The sequence below is a fragment of the Podarcis cretensis genome (genome assembly GCF_951804945.1).
Source record: "Podarcis cretensis genome assembly, chromosome: 5".
In the NCBI taxonomy this organism is placed as follows: Eukaryota; Metazoa; Chordata; class Lepidosauria; order Squamata; family Lacertidae; genus Podarcis; species Podarcis cretensis.
The window spans coordinates 45,913,090-45,927,041 of record NC_137174.1 but is presented as its reverse complement, the minus strand read 5'-3'; the positions used below and the strand labels follow the sequence as shown (position 1 = coordinate 45,927,041).

At 42.3% G+C, this 13,952-nt stretch overlaps 1 protein-coding gene across 1 annotated transcript in view; it reads right to left on the bottom strand.

The window, feature by feature from the left end:
- Positions 1-6,609: 6,609 nt before the first annotated feature.
- The window catches only part of CHST15 (carbohydrate sulfotransferase 15), a 73,450-nt gene continuing 66,107 nt past the window's right edge, over positions 6,610-13,952 (bottom strand). Inside the window, exons 6-8 of the mRNA XM_079976722.1 lie at positions 11,784-11,940; positions 9,704-9,851; positions 6,610-7,228 (exon numbers count right to left, since the gene is read on the bottom strand). Of these exons, the coding sequence (XP_079832848.1) occupies positions 7,038-7,228; positions 9,704-9,851; positions 11,784-11,940 (496 nt within the window). The 3' untranslated portion in view covers positions 6,610-7,037. The remainder of the gene's footprint in view (positions 7,229-9,703; positions 9,852-11,783; positions 11,941-13,952) is intronic.

Below are 13,952 nucleotides of genomic sequence, written 5' to 3'. Positions count from 1 at the left end.
TGAATCATTTTAAGCACCATTATGTTGATACAGCACAGGGACAAGGCAGCTATTTCATAAAATGTTAATGTTTCAAAGGCAAGCCTGGATAGGGGCTAGAGGAGCTTGTCACTATTGAAAATAACGATTACCATCAGCCTAGGGCAGGGAAGTTTCACACCCAAGAGCCATACTGGAAACCTAGTTACTTATCATCATCAGAAGAGGCCATGGCAAGATTGCCACTTTTTGTTAACGTACCAGGGAAATCTCCCAGTGCATCTCTTGCTAGCTGAGCCCTCCAGTTGACTGGGAGGATAAAAGGGGGCTGATCTTGCCAAGCCAAATTTATGCTTGCTCTTATACAATATCAGGAGCTCATATTGCATCCATTAATTCCTTTTCAGCATCTCTGGACTGCTTTTCAGAGAAAAACCCAGCTGACATAGAACATAAAACATTGCACACATCCTGTTCCACTGCAATGCAGCCATGTTAAACAGCAATTTCAAACATCTCACAATCCAGTCCAACAGCCACATAAAGCTAACTAAGCCACGGGGAAACCATTTTATGCCAAGCGTGCAGAGTCCTTGTCAGACATGTTCAGTCTGAAGAGGGCTTCTAGGTGTGCTGATTGTGCTCAAAAATCCTAGCCATCCAGAATCCCGTGTGATCACGGTTCATGATTATGAGGAGGTTTCTACATGTATTAAACCAAAGCGATATTGAGACATTTGCATGTAATGTAAGACAAACCCTCATGTTGGGGTCAGGACTTGCAGGCACAGTCCCTTCTCCCCTCCACGTTTTAAACCACTGGCAAACTGGCCCAGTTCTTCCTGAGATCTAGTGTGTTTTGTGTTTCTGGTCTTGGTCTTCAGTCCTGACTTGTTCAGTTCTGCCTCCTCAGGTTGTGTTTTCTCTTTGGTCCCTACTCCTGGCTCGTTCTACCAAGCCTGCCTTGGGTTTCCATTCTGTTCTGGATTGCTCTTTAGTCCTGACTCCTAGTTCCCAGTTACGGGCTCCATCCAGACCACTGTCCATGCCTTGACACTTTATTTGTATGTTCTAAGCACAGGAATACAGGGAGCTGCCTTATATGGAGTCAAACCATGGGTCAACCTAGTTCAGCATTGCCATTATTGACTGGAAGCAGCTCTCCAGGGTTTCAGACAACAAGCAGAACTTCCCAGGGATTGGACTTGGGAACTTCTGCATGCAGAACTTATGTTCTAGCACTGAGCTATTGGTCTTTCCCTTATATCAGATCAATAGACAACAGAGATACCATTAAAATAAAAAGAAACTATACAGGGATACATATGGCATCAAACCATTTCCTGCCATGGTTTGAAACAAAGGACAGCTGATCAGAACGCAGTTGTTCTTTGAATATCCTCACTGTGTGTGTTTTGCTGACAGTTATGAAACTCTACAGGCTCCCAATTTGTTGGTTGGTTGGTTGGTTGGTTGGTTGGTTAGTAGGTTAGTAGCCCACAAAAGCTTACATCATAATTAATGTGTTAGTGTTTAGATACCACAATAGGTATTTTGTGTTGCCTTATTTCATGCGTTATTTTCTGGGAGTAGGGGGCCCTATTTTGGAAATTGCACCAGCCCCCCCTTTAATCTAAATCATAGTTAAAAGTAGACCCAGTGAGATCAATTTACTTTAGTGGACCTATTCAGTTTTAGTTGGGTGCAACCAATAGAATATAAACTAATATGGTACATGGCAATTCAGCAATTTTCAGTACTCATGGCTGTAGTGTAGATCCACCCTTTTTTGTGACAAAAATGTCCTATATTTAGGTTGAAGAGTCCAGAGAATATCGAAACAGCAACCTCCTTTCCACCATACAGATCTAAACTTACTTGAAATAATTTCAAAAAGTCTAAAAAAAAAAGAGTTTGAAGTAACAGAGAAGAAACTCCTGTTTTGTGAACTTATTGCAAAGAACAGTGTTATCCATGAACACAAGGTGGCAGCACAGCACTAGCTTTTCCTCTTTTGAATCTATTACTTCAAAGGCCAGCAGAAAAAGAAAGTGTTTTCACTAGGGACAGACAATGTTCAGGGTAACGTTAAACACATGTACGTGCTCAATCTGCACAAGGTATCTAATGTAAATTGCTTTCTTGCAAAGAGCTTAGTGTCTTCTTATACACACACAAAAAATGCCTCTGGCTTAGTTGGGAAACTTGGTTAATTCTTGGCAAGGTGACAGATGCATAGCTTGAAGGAACTTATTTGTTTATCTTGAGATTATTAGGTTGAAAAAAGACATGCCTGAGCCCTGGGATCAACAGGCAACAATGCCTTGTTTTCTACATAAATATAAAAGTCAGTTTGTCTTGGTTCAAGGCTAATTTTTTCTTTGTGGAATGATTATACTCTGTTTCTGCTTCCAGCTTTCCAAAACTAATAGATATATTGCAAAGCTTCACTAAAATATTTTTTGCTACCAAAGGCACAAAATAAGAGGTTAGAGGATGTTTTGAAATCCACCCTTTCCTGAATCTATGTTATCTTCAGCCTCCCCTCGATTCCCACAGTTGAAGAGATATTACTGGAACTAAATGATAAGTCCTAATTAATTTGTATTTTGACAACGTATGAAGCTCAACAAGTACTCTGGCAATGGTGCAAAACCTTGGTCCAGGAAATGCTTTTTTTTACGCTAAAGCGCCACTCTGAATGATAATGCTGCTGGAATATTTGGGATTTGTTCAACTGGTCTTAGTGCAAACCAGATTGCAGTGCCCTGTAGGTTACTCATTATCTCCTTACCCTTGAGAACAGTACGGTCAAAACTCTGAGGCTCGTGGGAACGTGATCCTTGACCATAAGCAAGTACCAGCACATGGGACATAGAATGTTGGGAAGGTAGTTTTCCCTTACATTTATGATCTGTTTGTAAAAGGAGAGCAAGCAGGCCGTGGGTCACACATTTTCACTGGTGGCCCCAGGGCTGGTAAATAACCTCCCTGAGGAAACTCACTATGTAACTGGACTTCGTAACTGTAGGCATGTTGTTAAAACTTTTTACTCTGCAAGTTGTTGGTGTTTGGTGGAAATATTGTTCTTGTTTGCTGTGTTTTATTTTATTACTCATTAGTTCTGGTTTGATTGTACACTGCCCTGGGTATCATTCTTTCACAGAAATGTTATAAATAATATATAGAGAGATATATACAGGGTGGACTATCCTGACCAGTAAGGGGGGGGAGGGAGAGAGGGAGAGGGAGAGGGAGAGGGAGAGGGAGAGGGAGAGGGAGGGAGGGAGGGAGGGAGGGAGAGAGAGAGAGAGAGAGAGAGAGAGAGAGAGAGAGAGAGAGAGAGAGAGAGATCTGGGATACATCCACTTGACTCCACTAAGCTCTGCCAGCAGGGTGTGCGTCTGAACTACAGTGGCATGGAGGCAGGGAGAGGAAGAGTTGGGCCACCCAAGGATCTGCTGGATCTTAAGCCTGGAGTTGGCACAGCAAAAAAATCAGGGGGGGAGGCTTCTGTCCTAGATGGCATGAGCAGTGGGGCCTTATATATGGCAGTGGCTCTACCATTTTGTTCAGCCCTGCTGCTTGTTGGCCTAGAAGGTAGGATTGCCCCCTTATTGTTCCCTATAACGCTAGATCCCTAAGCAAATACACATCCCTGAGCTCACGTTTAGTGGTGCATCATCAGAACTCGCTATGCATTGGGTCCATCTATTTTTTCAGCCTCTACATAACTTGGTGTGAGATTTGGCAGAAAAATAGAACCGCAGCCTAATGGCCAAACTGCCCATTACATGAAGCACACTGTTTAAACTTTCAGTTAGGATCTGCCACTTCATCTCCTTAATGAATGCAGGAGGGCCATGGCAGAATTAACCTCCCTGCTCCACCATTTCCTGCTCCCTCTCTAAAATCACCCTCCCTCCAGGTGCTCTTTGCCCCATAAGGTACTGATGAAGCAAATAGCACATTCTAGATGTCTTTGTTGGTGGTAAAGAAACTGGCGGGAGGATTTAACCCCCTTACCCCACATGCCACAACCCCATCTAGTCCTGACCCAACCACCCCCACCCCCTTTTCTTACAAAGGAGAACAGGCAAGTCATAAACATGTGTTGCACAAGGACTTTATGTAACATGTAGTTTGGCCCTATGATGGCTCTCTAGCGTCATGGCTAACAAAGATACTGAGGAATGTGTGAGATCTGCAGAGAATTACCCTCAACATCCTCCCATACCTCTAATCCACAGCTGCACTCCAAGAAATATTACCTGTCTGCTTTTGCTGTTCCCCTTGAGTGGGATCCATGCTCTTAGGTATTCCTGGGTTTCTATGCAATAATAATGAAGGAAAGAGGCCTTTCAAAGAGGTCTCCAAGAAGCAAATTGGGAGTTGTAGGAGAGAAAATGGAAATAAAAATATAACAAAATGGATGAGAGTCTCATGGGTAGGGGTGTGAGAGAGGGAGAGGGGAGGGGTAATGGAGGGAGATATTGAAGGAAGGCTTCAAGAACGAATGCCTACAATGAAGATCTCATCACACTGCTCCAGGGTACTGCAGGGCTGTTTTCCTTTGGAGTTAATGGTGATGGTGGTTGTTTTGTTTTGGGTTTGGTTTTTTTGTTGTTGTTTTGTTTTTGCAGTGTGCGATATGCTTTTATCTGTGCCTGCTTGGCAACAATACTTTTTATCTGTTAAGTTAAAATTGATCTTCCCAATGTGCTTGCATTAGTATTTTGAATGCTACAGTTAATATTCCCTTTCCATTTTGGAATCAATACCTTGGGGGGAGGGGGACAAATTCTCCATCGGGAGGGAGACAAATTCTCCATCTCTTTTTGTCTTTCAGAACTTTCATGTACTGTATGTTTCTGAGGTGTCAGCTAACTGGCTACGGCTGAGCTTCCTGGATGCTCTTGGGGACAAGAAACACTTTCTGAGGGAGTGGTGTGAGAAGGCAGCCGATGATCATTCCCTCCTGGACCCACTCTTCCCCATCTCTTTGAAAGCCAAGTGGAGAACTGCATATCTAGGTGGGTGCCAGTGTTGATACTTCCTCTCTTTTTTACATTGCTATTAATGATGTTGCTGTTGGGAGAGCATAGATTGTACAGTAAGCTAGTTAAGCTGATGTAAACTAGGTCTCATGGCAGCTATCTTAATTGTGGTGTAGGCCTAGCTTGCACATTGTTTGATTGTGTAGCCCAGGGGTGTCTACTCCACAGGCTGTATTTAGCCTAAGTGATATGTGGTGGTCCCCAAGACCTCCAATAATGCAATGTTTATGGTGCCAAAAAGAGGAGGGGGGGGAACCACTCTGCTATTGACAGGCAAGGTGTGCAAAGGAACCCCCCAAGGTTTTCAGAGTAGTTAAGCCTCAGCATTTGTGGTTGAGAAGCCAATAACAGAATCGGCTTGAGAGTCATAGGTCTGTCGCCTGTTGCTACTGCATCACAACAGCTTGTATCAGATACACATCTCAGATAAGCATCCTGCCCCCTTCCATGGGAAAGCTGTGGCACCGTTTTGCTTTACTGTGGGCTGTGATGTGTTACTTCCACTGAGTCCTTCCTGAGGACAGTTTCTTTCTTTTTCTTTTCTTTCTCATGCAGAACGTTTTTTTAACTAGTAGCCATTGAGGAGGGTGTATGGGGTGTTGGGGAGGGGTAGTACCTCTGGTGGGGGACTCATCGTGCTCCTTCTGGAGTAGTTTGGTTCCCACCCTGCACTCAACTCTCACCTGTGGCTCCTAGAAGCTGTTAGCATGTGACAGAGGCCACATCCCAGGAAACTGCTTTGACCGGCCGACTAAACCAGTTGAGGGTAGCCATTGGGAAGATAATGTGAATAAGTACTACTTCAGAATGAATTACTTGGACCCTTTGCAGTTCTTTGGCTGGAAGGCTCAAGGAGCTAATCAAAAAGCTCATTGGTCTAGAATGGATAGTGAGGGAAGTCAACTCAATATGTGTATGCATGAATTTGTGTGTGTATGAGTACGTGTGGCGAATTTGTATTCTGTGCGTATGCATGCACAGGTTAGAGTGAGTGCATGTTTGGTGGCCCAAACCACTTTGTCCTAGCATGTGGCCAATCTTGAATGCTGCCCTTGGGCTGAAAATATTAACCACACCTGGCCTAAGCTTTGTATTGTTCAGGACAGGAAATAATCACCAGGATTTTAGGCTGTGTACTTCAGTGGAATATTGTAATTCTATAGCTAGATCTGCTCCATAAGTCAAACTCCCAGTACTTTTGATAGCTTTGGGATGAGACCAAGGGATAGAAACAGCACATAACTATACCAAAGAAAAAGCAAAGCTAATAATTTCCCTCCCTCTTCTTTTATTTTATTTGATTGTAAACTTATTATGATTGGGTCATATTCTTACATCAGTTAGAAAGTCAGCCCTCTTTTCAATTAATATTTTAGAGTAAGTCACCATTGAGAAAATTCTTCTCTTGATATAGGGGAAGGATTCATTCTGCTCTGTGCTCTGTACAATCAACCATTAAAAAGTTACTTGGTTTTGAATTAAATTACACAGCTCAGGCAGATTCAATAGGTTTATTATGGTCAAAGAGAACACATATTGAAGAGTTTGTTGAAATTAAAAACAGACTTCCAGATGAAAATCAATTAACTTTTAATGGTTAAAAAGCTGTTTTGAATAGTTTCAAAAGAATGCAAGACGTATCCTAAAAATTAGAATCAATGTGCATTTTTAGGTGGCTAGTGCTTTCTGTACTGTAACAATAGCTTAAAAATGGCATTTCAAAAACCATAACCACAGAATGCGAGACTGCTTCATATCAAGGCTATTGGTGCACTGTTTGCTGAGAGAGAGAGAAAAGTTTACAAAAGACAATTGATAGAGCTTTATGTTCTTCTATGGCAAATCTGATATAACTTCGTTGACATATTGTATGCTGAACATGGAGACAAAGATTTAACTGCAGTAGGCTTGCTTGGTCTCAGAGTGGGCAATTTCTTGCACCTGAAAACAAGATTTTAAAATAATCCTAAGCACTGTGTTTGTGGCACCGGAATTGACACATCAGGATTTTTTCCATAAAAAAGCTTCATCAGAAAGAACTTGAGCCAGTTTTGTGTTGAAAGGCTGATAGAAATCTCGTAGAATTTCCTTTGTGATAGGTAACATAGGGCCCAAATTACGATCTTCAGGCCTCCTAGTGTTTGATGCAGGACTTTTGGTAATTAGAGCTTCTTCTTTTTCACTTAGAGCACCTGTAGTAAAATTAAGAAAAGGAAAAAGATCACCACAAAATAAGCTTGTATAACTTTCTGTTATGCATTTCCTCAAACATTTCCAAGTTAAGTGACATGAGATGTATAAACGTGGCTTTTGGACATTATAGCTTGTTGTCTGAACAGGAAGCATGTCTTCTTGGCAGTGCCTGAAGCACACACCATCCCTTCTATTAGGACAAATGGCATGAAATGTTTGCAAGCATTTACTATACAAGATTTTGGTTTTTTAATTGTTGTTCTTTTGTTCTTTTTGGCTGGTAGGGATAAGCAAGATCCAGCCCCATGGAATGTAGAGAGGAAGCTTAGCCTTTTCGGTACATGCACCAAAAATCCCCCATCCGCAACTGCTATTGATGCCAATGGAAACTTCACTGCTAGGGCTAATATAGCAGCTTTGGAAAGAACGTATTTGAAGAAGAAGAAGAGCTCTCTGCTGGATAGGCCAAAGGCACATCTAGTCCTGTGCCCTGTTCTCACAGTAGCAAACCAGATGCTTGTGGAAAGCCTAGAAACAGGACTTGAGCACAACAACACACTCCCTACTTGTGATTCCCAGAAACTGGTATTCAGAAGCATGCTGTCTCCAATAGTGGAGACAGAACATTGTCATCGTGGCTAGTAGCCACTGATAGCCTTATGCTCCTTGAAGTTGTCATTAAGGACCTTTTTCAGCGCGACTCCATTATGTGAGGAAAGGGTTAAGTCTACCCTTCTCTTGCACAATGGCTCTGGTTATGTTCACTTACATTCCCATTCTCATACTATTTAAGGAAGGGAATTCATGCATATTGAATGCTTGCATGCATTTAACCTCAGAACATTGTTTGCCCCTTAGGAGCATGATCTTGAGATGCAGAAATAGGAGTTCTAACCACTTTGTCCTACTCAAGAGTAGGCCCATTGAAAAGATTGGATATAATTAACTTTGGGCCTTTAATTTCAGTGAGTCTACTCTGAATAGAACTTAGCTGGATACAACCCTGGGTATGTTAGTGCAAAGGGACCATGTGAAAACATGAAGAGTGTGACTCCTGTTCCACTTGCAAGCTGTAGTGTACAAGCCATTCTAAGTAAATATGTGTTCTTTTCTTTCTTTACACAATGTAAAAAAAATAATTCCCTGCTGGTGCTGGATCGTTCTAGCTCAACACCCTAATTCCCACATATTAATACAAGTTTAATGCAACTGTTCTACTCCAGGTTATGTTCTGTAGCATTTAGACAGTTTTTAAATACTTAAAAGTTAACTGCATTTAAAACATAAGATGATTCCGTCCCCCATGTATCACTTAAATCATTTTGCATCGTAAGCAGCATGAATTGTTCATCTATTTTTAAAATGTCTAAACCAACCTTCATCCAAACAGAATAAATCCTTATGGCTGATTGTTTTCTCGGAACATTTAGCATAAAATAATCATGGATGTACATTCTTTCTCCTTTTTTCTAAAAAGTTGTCCTCTTATGATGGAGCTCCTGATGTCAGGAAGCATTTATGTCACTCATGCATAGAGGTCCAGCACACCCTCATGCAAAAATGATAGCAATTCACTTTTGAAATATATTACATGCTGCAACCTTTTGATGATCTAAAGCAGAGGTAGGCCACTTTGACATCTGGGTGAAGCTGAATAGAAGCCCAGGAATCGGCTCCACTTGGGAGCTCCTAAGTGGAGCAGTTCCCAGCAGGACTTGCATCGGTGCCATTTAAACAAAACAAAACAAAAAAACACACACAAAAAACCCAAGTCCCATTTGTAGGGGAACAATTGGAACCACACTCAAATGCTCCCAATTGTTCCTTTGCAGCTGCAGCTTTCCCTTACCCACAGATGACAGCAGGTGAACACACCAAAAGAAAAAATGACCTCATGGGCCAAATTAGAATGCCTGGTGGGCCTAATTTAGCCTGTGGGACACTGTTCCCCATGCTTGATTCCCAAGCCTGACCTAAAGGCTGTTATTTAACATAGCAGCACATGTTGATCAGTTTCCACATAGAAATGGTTTACTGAAGGCCATTTTTGATATAGATAATCACTAAATTGCTCCATGTGGAGGGGGGGAGTGTGCAGCCGTAACTTGATGCAACTGCACTACTTCATAAATCTGTACATCTGCCAGTTCTTACAATGAACATGCAACATTCTTAAAGACAATATTCTTATACTATCTGTATAGGAAAGCATGTGGCAAGTGACCCAAAGGTAACATGAACCTGTGGATTAAAATTAAATTTTAAAAGGCATACCTCTTGGTTAAAAGACAAAGAATGGCTAAATTTAAGCAACTTGTTTTTCTTTAAGTTTGAATATATGTGATCTAACTACAGAGCAATTACCTGGGACTGTCTGAGAGCAGATTTAGGAAGGGGGCTGATGCAGGAGCCTTAGAAACACAGGGCAAATTCATTAAATGTGCTTTAATCAGAAAGGTCAGAAAATTTCCTACCTAAATCCAGAAACTGGAACACCATGTGCATAGTAAACTTAACGTTGGATGCATGATCCTCCAAGCGGAGAACTAGTATTTGATCTTTATTAAAAACTGTCAGCCAGTCCAAGAGAAAAACAACATACAGACCAACCTGGAGCCTTACCTAAAAGAATGAAAAACAAAATAAATTATTGTTTTAAGAAAACACTCAAAATGAATTGGCCATGACAGACAACAATAAGTGAGATTATGCAAGGCATAGCTTTATTGCAGGAATGTGACATACTCGTGGGTATGTGCTACAGCAGAGGACTCCCATTCCTGAAATTAGACTTTGGAATGTTAACTTCTTGCCTCCACCTCTGCACCCATATTAGGCTTGAAAAACAGCAAAAAACATTTTTAAAGCCTAAATGGAGATGGGGAGAAAGTGAGTGGGCATGTGTTGTGCATCCTTGCAGGGCTCATGTGTACAACTGCAGCACATCCATTGTACCCACAACAGCTTATCTGGTTTGCAAATGTGCCCACAGACCCAGAAAAGTTGGCAACCCTGGCATACATGCATCAGGGAAGCCCAGCGGGGAGATGATAGTTCTCCCTCAGCTATTATGCTGCCCTCCGATATGGGAGGCAGCATGTAGCCACCATGGCAAACAGCCATTGGATTTGTCTAATCCCCTTTGAAAGCCAAGCTGGTGACCATGACCATATCTTGTGGCAGCAAATTTTATATCTTAAGTATGCATTGTGTGAAGAAGTACTTCTGACTTTCCAACATTCAGCTTCATTGGATTATCTCTTGTTCTAGACCAGTGTTATGAGAAAAGTAGAAAAATGCCCCCGTCTTCATTTTCACTGTGCCATGCATAATTCTATACACCTCTATCATGTTCCTCTTTACTTCCCTTTCCCTCCAGACTAAAAAGACCCAAATGTTGTAAAGGTTCCTCACAGGGGAGAAAGGGGATAGTAAATGAATGCACCCATTAATGCTCTAGCTGGGTGCTCACTTGATGGAATGCTCACTTTTTACCAAAGATAAACAGTTAAATCCCCAATTTAGAAGAAGATCCAGCCTTTTGTCTTCTATGTGGATGGACTTATTTTTAAGCAGAAAGACTTTGTCATATGAACCACCAGGTTCAAACACAAGTTTATGAAGATAGTGTTTTTTCTGGTGTGTGTTTTTTCCATTCTATAATGTATTTGCGTGGACTCAAGACAACGTGCTATGGGATTAAATTGGCCACAACTTTATTAAATTTCAAATGTGGGTAGACCTTGGCTCAGGCATTGGGTGTTCTCCCTCCCCAGTCCCCAGCCGGGGACCTAGGGAGCATCAGGGTTATCCAGTGTTTGTGTGGGGGATGGGCCGGCTCTGGAGAACATATGTTCAAGCAGAGATAGCCGCCCCCGTTACGCGGCCGCCGCAGGGGAGAGCAATGACGACCTTTCGGCATACGGTCAAAGCCTCCCTTCAGAAACCCCTTTAACGGGGAACCCTGGTATCGCTGCTGCAAGAGGAAGATGGACAAAAGGATTCCGCCCAAGGCCTGATACCGCCAAAGTTGTGACGTTTTGCTACGGGAAAGGCGAAACCTGCCAATGCAGGGAAATTCCTTTCCGGCCCTTTGACAGCAACCTTAAAGTAGCAGCGCCCGCATACCTGTAAGAAAAGTTAACCTGCAAAACCTTTGAAGAAAAGTTAACCTGCAAAATAAGGCATTAACTGAGGGCGGGCAGGGTGGGAGAAGCTCTGGAGCCAAGTGAGGATTCCCAGGTAAGATCCTCCCTCTATTGTGTGGGCAGGTAATTCCTCCCCCATCTGGCCTGATCTCCTTGGCAACGCTTCCGCCAGGTGGGATTGGACAACTGACTGGGTTAGGCGGAGACCTCCAGGTATCCCACCTGAGGGAAGGCAAAGCCAAGCCTATGCTGAATGGAGCCGCTCCAGATCCAGGGGCTGCGCGCGTCCACGCAAAGCCCCCCCCCCCCCGTTTTATGCGGGGAGCGGTCATTGTTACATATTCTAATATGTGATAATACCAGCTTCATGAAATTCTATTGTCTGTGAGAACTGAAATGTACGTACGGGCATGGCATTGTTAATGGTGTTGTTGTACACACAGGCTCTCAGGGAGTAATCTGCCAGGCAATTTTCAAAGAGCTGCAGTGATTCAGCCACTTTTTCATGGAAGTCTTCTACAGATTTGTTAGCACTTGCAAAGTAAAGATAATCAGAATACAATCTGTAAATGAAATAACACAGGAACAATTGAAGCACAATTGCAGCTAAGCCATCCCACATCATCATCATCATAGTAATAAACCAATAGCTATTGTCCAGGCAAGAAAAGAAAAGCAAGAGTGCTATTTGTATAGTAAGGCTGTGCTTTAATTTGTTGTTTATTCCAGCAGAAGTCTCACAGCTCCATTCCAAAGAAAATTAAACTGAAATGCCAGGCTGATGCAAGTTGCCTATCTGGCAAAGGAATCCTACAAGTACCTCACCTTAGTGGAGTGTACTTCCCAAGCATCTTTCCACCATCTCTTTTGGTCATGCCAGGGATGTCAGATGAGAAAAAATATTACAGGAACAAGATCTAATAATACTATTACTTATCTTCTCTTTGCTAACTTACCATTTTTATCTCTCAAACTAGCCATATGAACCACACGATTCAGATCTTGACCCCATATTGCTCCTTGCAGACTATATTCCTTGCTGCTCTTATTCATTCTTGTAGCTTCTGCTACCACTTTTATATTGATTATCCCAGTCGCATGGCCACTTGCTTGCTTATTAGTCACTCCTTTCTTTGATTCCCCATCTTCAGTTATCTTACTCTCAAGACTCCCTCACCTCCAAATACCCTTCCTTCAGGGTCTTCTTTTCCAGTCCAGTGTCCACCGAACACTCTTTTTCAGCCACCTCTCCTCTGATCTCACTATCTGTTGATTCCCTCCTGCCCCTGCTACACAAAGTCACACTCATCCCTAGGAACCACTTTGACCTTGGAATTTTGATACACTTTACTTCAGCCCGCTGTCACCTTTTGTTTTAAAAGATGTTTTAAGGTAAAACACCTGCTAGCAGCTTCAAGCTTGTTTACTTTGAAAGATATCCCCCCTTCCTTTCATGTGACGAATAAAAACTCTATTGATTTTCATGAGAAGGAGGAAAAGAGAGTGCAGCAGAGATGTCAGAACAGCCATAGGTGAGAAAGGAGGGTCTCACTAACTGCTGTGTCTCTGTGTGGTATGTTATAACAACAGAGCCATGTACGAATGGGAAGCTCTGTCTGTAGGTATAATGAAAACAAACAGAAAAATGTGCCACTCCCATATTCAGACGTGCTGAATATTTGGCCGTGCTTAATATTTTGCTGCCTTAGGCAGCCGCCTGTTTTACTGTGCATGAAATAGTTGGCTGTGAAACTGGAAGATATGAGAAAAACAGGAAGGATGGAGCCAGCCGATTCATTAAATGCAGCACTTTGAAACATAAACAATTCCTCCCCCCCCCCCCAATTTCCCTGCAGAAATGTGCGTGTAGAAGAAGGTTAGAGCTCACTAAAAGCACATTATCAAAAGAAATCGAGAAAGGTGAAGTTTGCAATTTCTGCCTTGAGTAACATCAGTGCTAGCTAATAGCGCTTGCTATCTAGGTTAGACAGGCGAGAAGGTGGCCAAGAAAGTGAGCCAAAAGGATGGCTGGCATATGCAGCTCATTTAGATGGCTCTTTCTTGCCAACACCATTTAATCACATTCTCTAGATCAGAGGTGGGGAACCTGTGGCCATCCAGATGTTGGTGGGCTACCAATCATGCTTTCTAGGACTGATGGGAGTTGTGGTCTAACAAGATCTGGAGGACAGCAATTTCTCTATGCTTGCTCAAGATGGCAGGAAACTTAAACAGATAAAAATAAACAACATGATCATACATATCCATTCCAAAATAGAACACGAGTATGAAATTCTGTCTCAGAATTAAAATCTAATCTTATAGGAGGGCAGCAGCTTTCTGTACTTACATAACCATGAAGTTACCCCCTAGAGTTTAGGATCAAGAAATAAGAATTGCAACTAAAGCTAGCCACAATTGTGATAGGAAGGAAATCGCTTTAACGTCTGGGATAATCTGGACATAAGGCAACCCGTGCTGGGAGTGTCATTTAAAAATAGCTCAAAAACTTCAAAAAAATGGGGGGGGGGGAGCTTAACAACTTTCCTGTCCAGATTTTCACTTTCTGAAATAT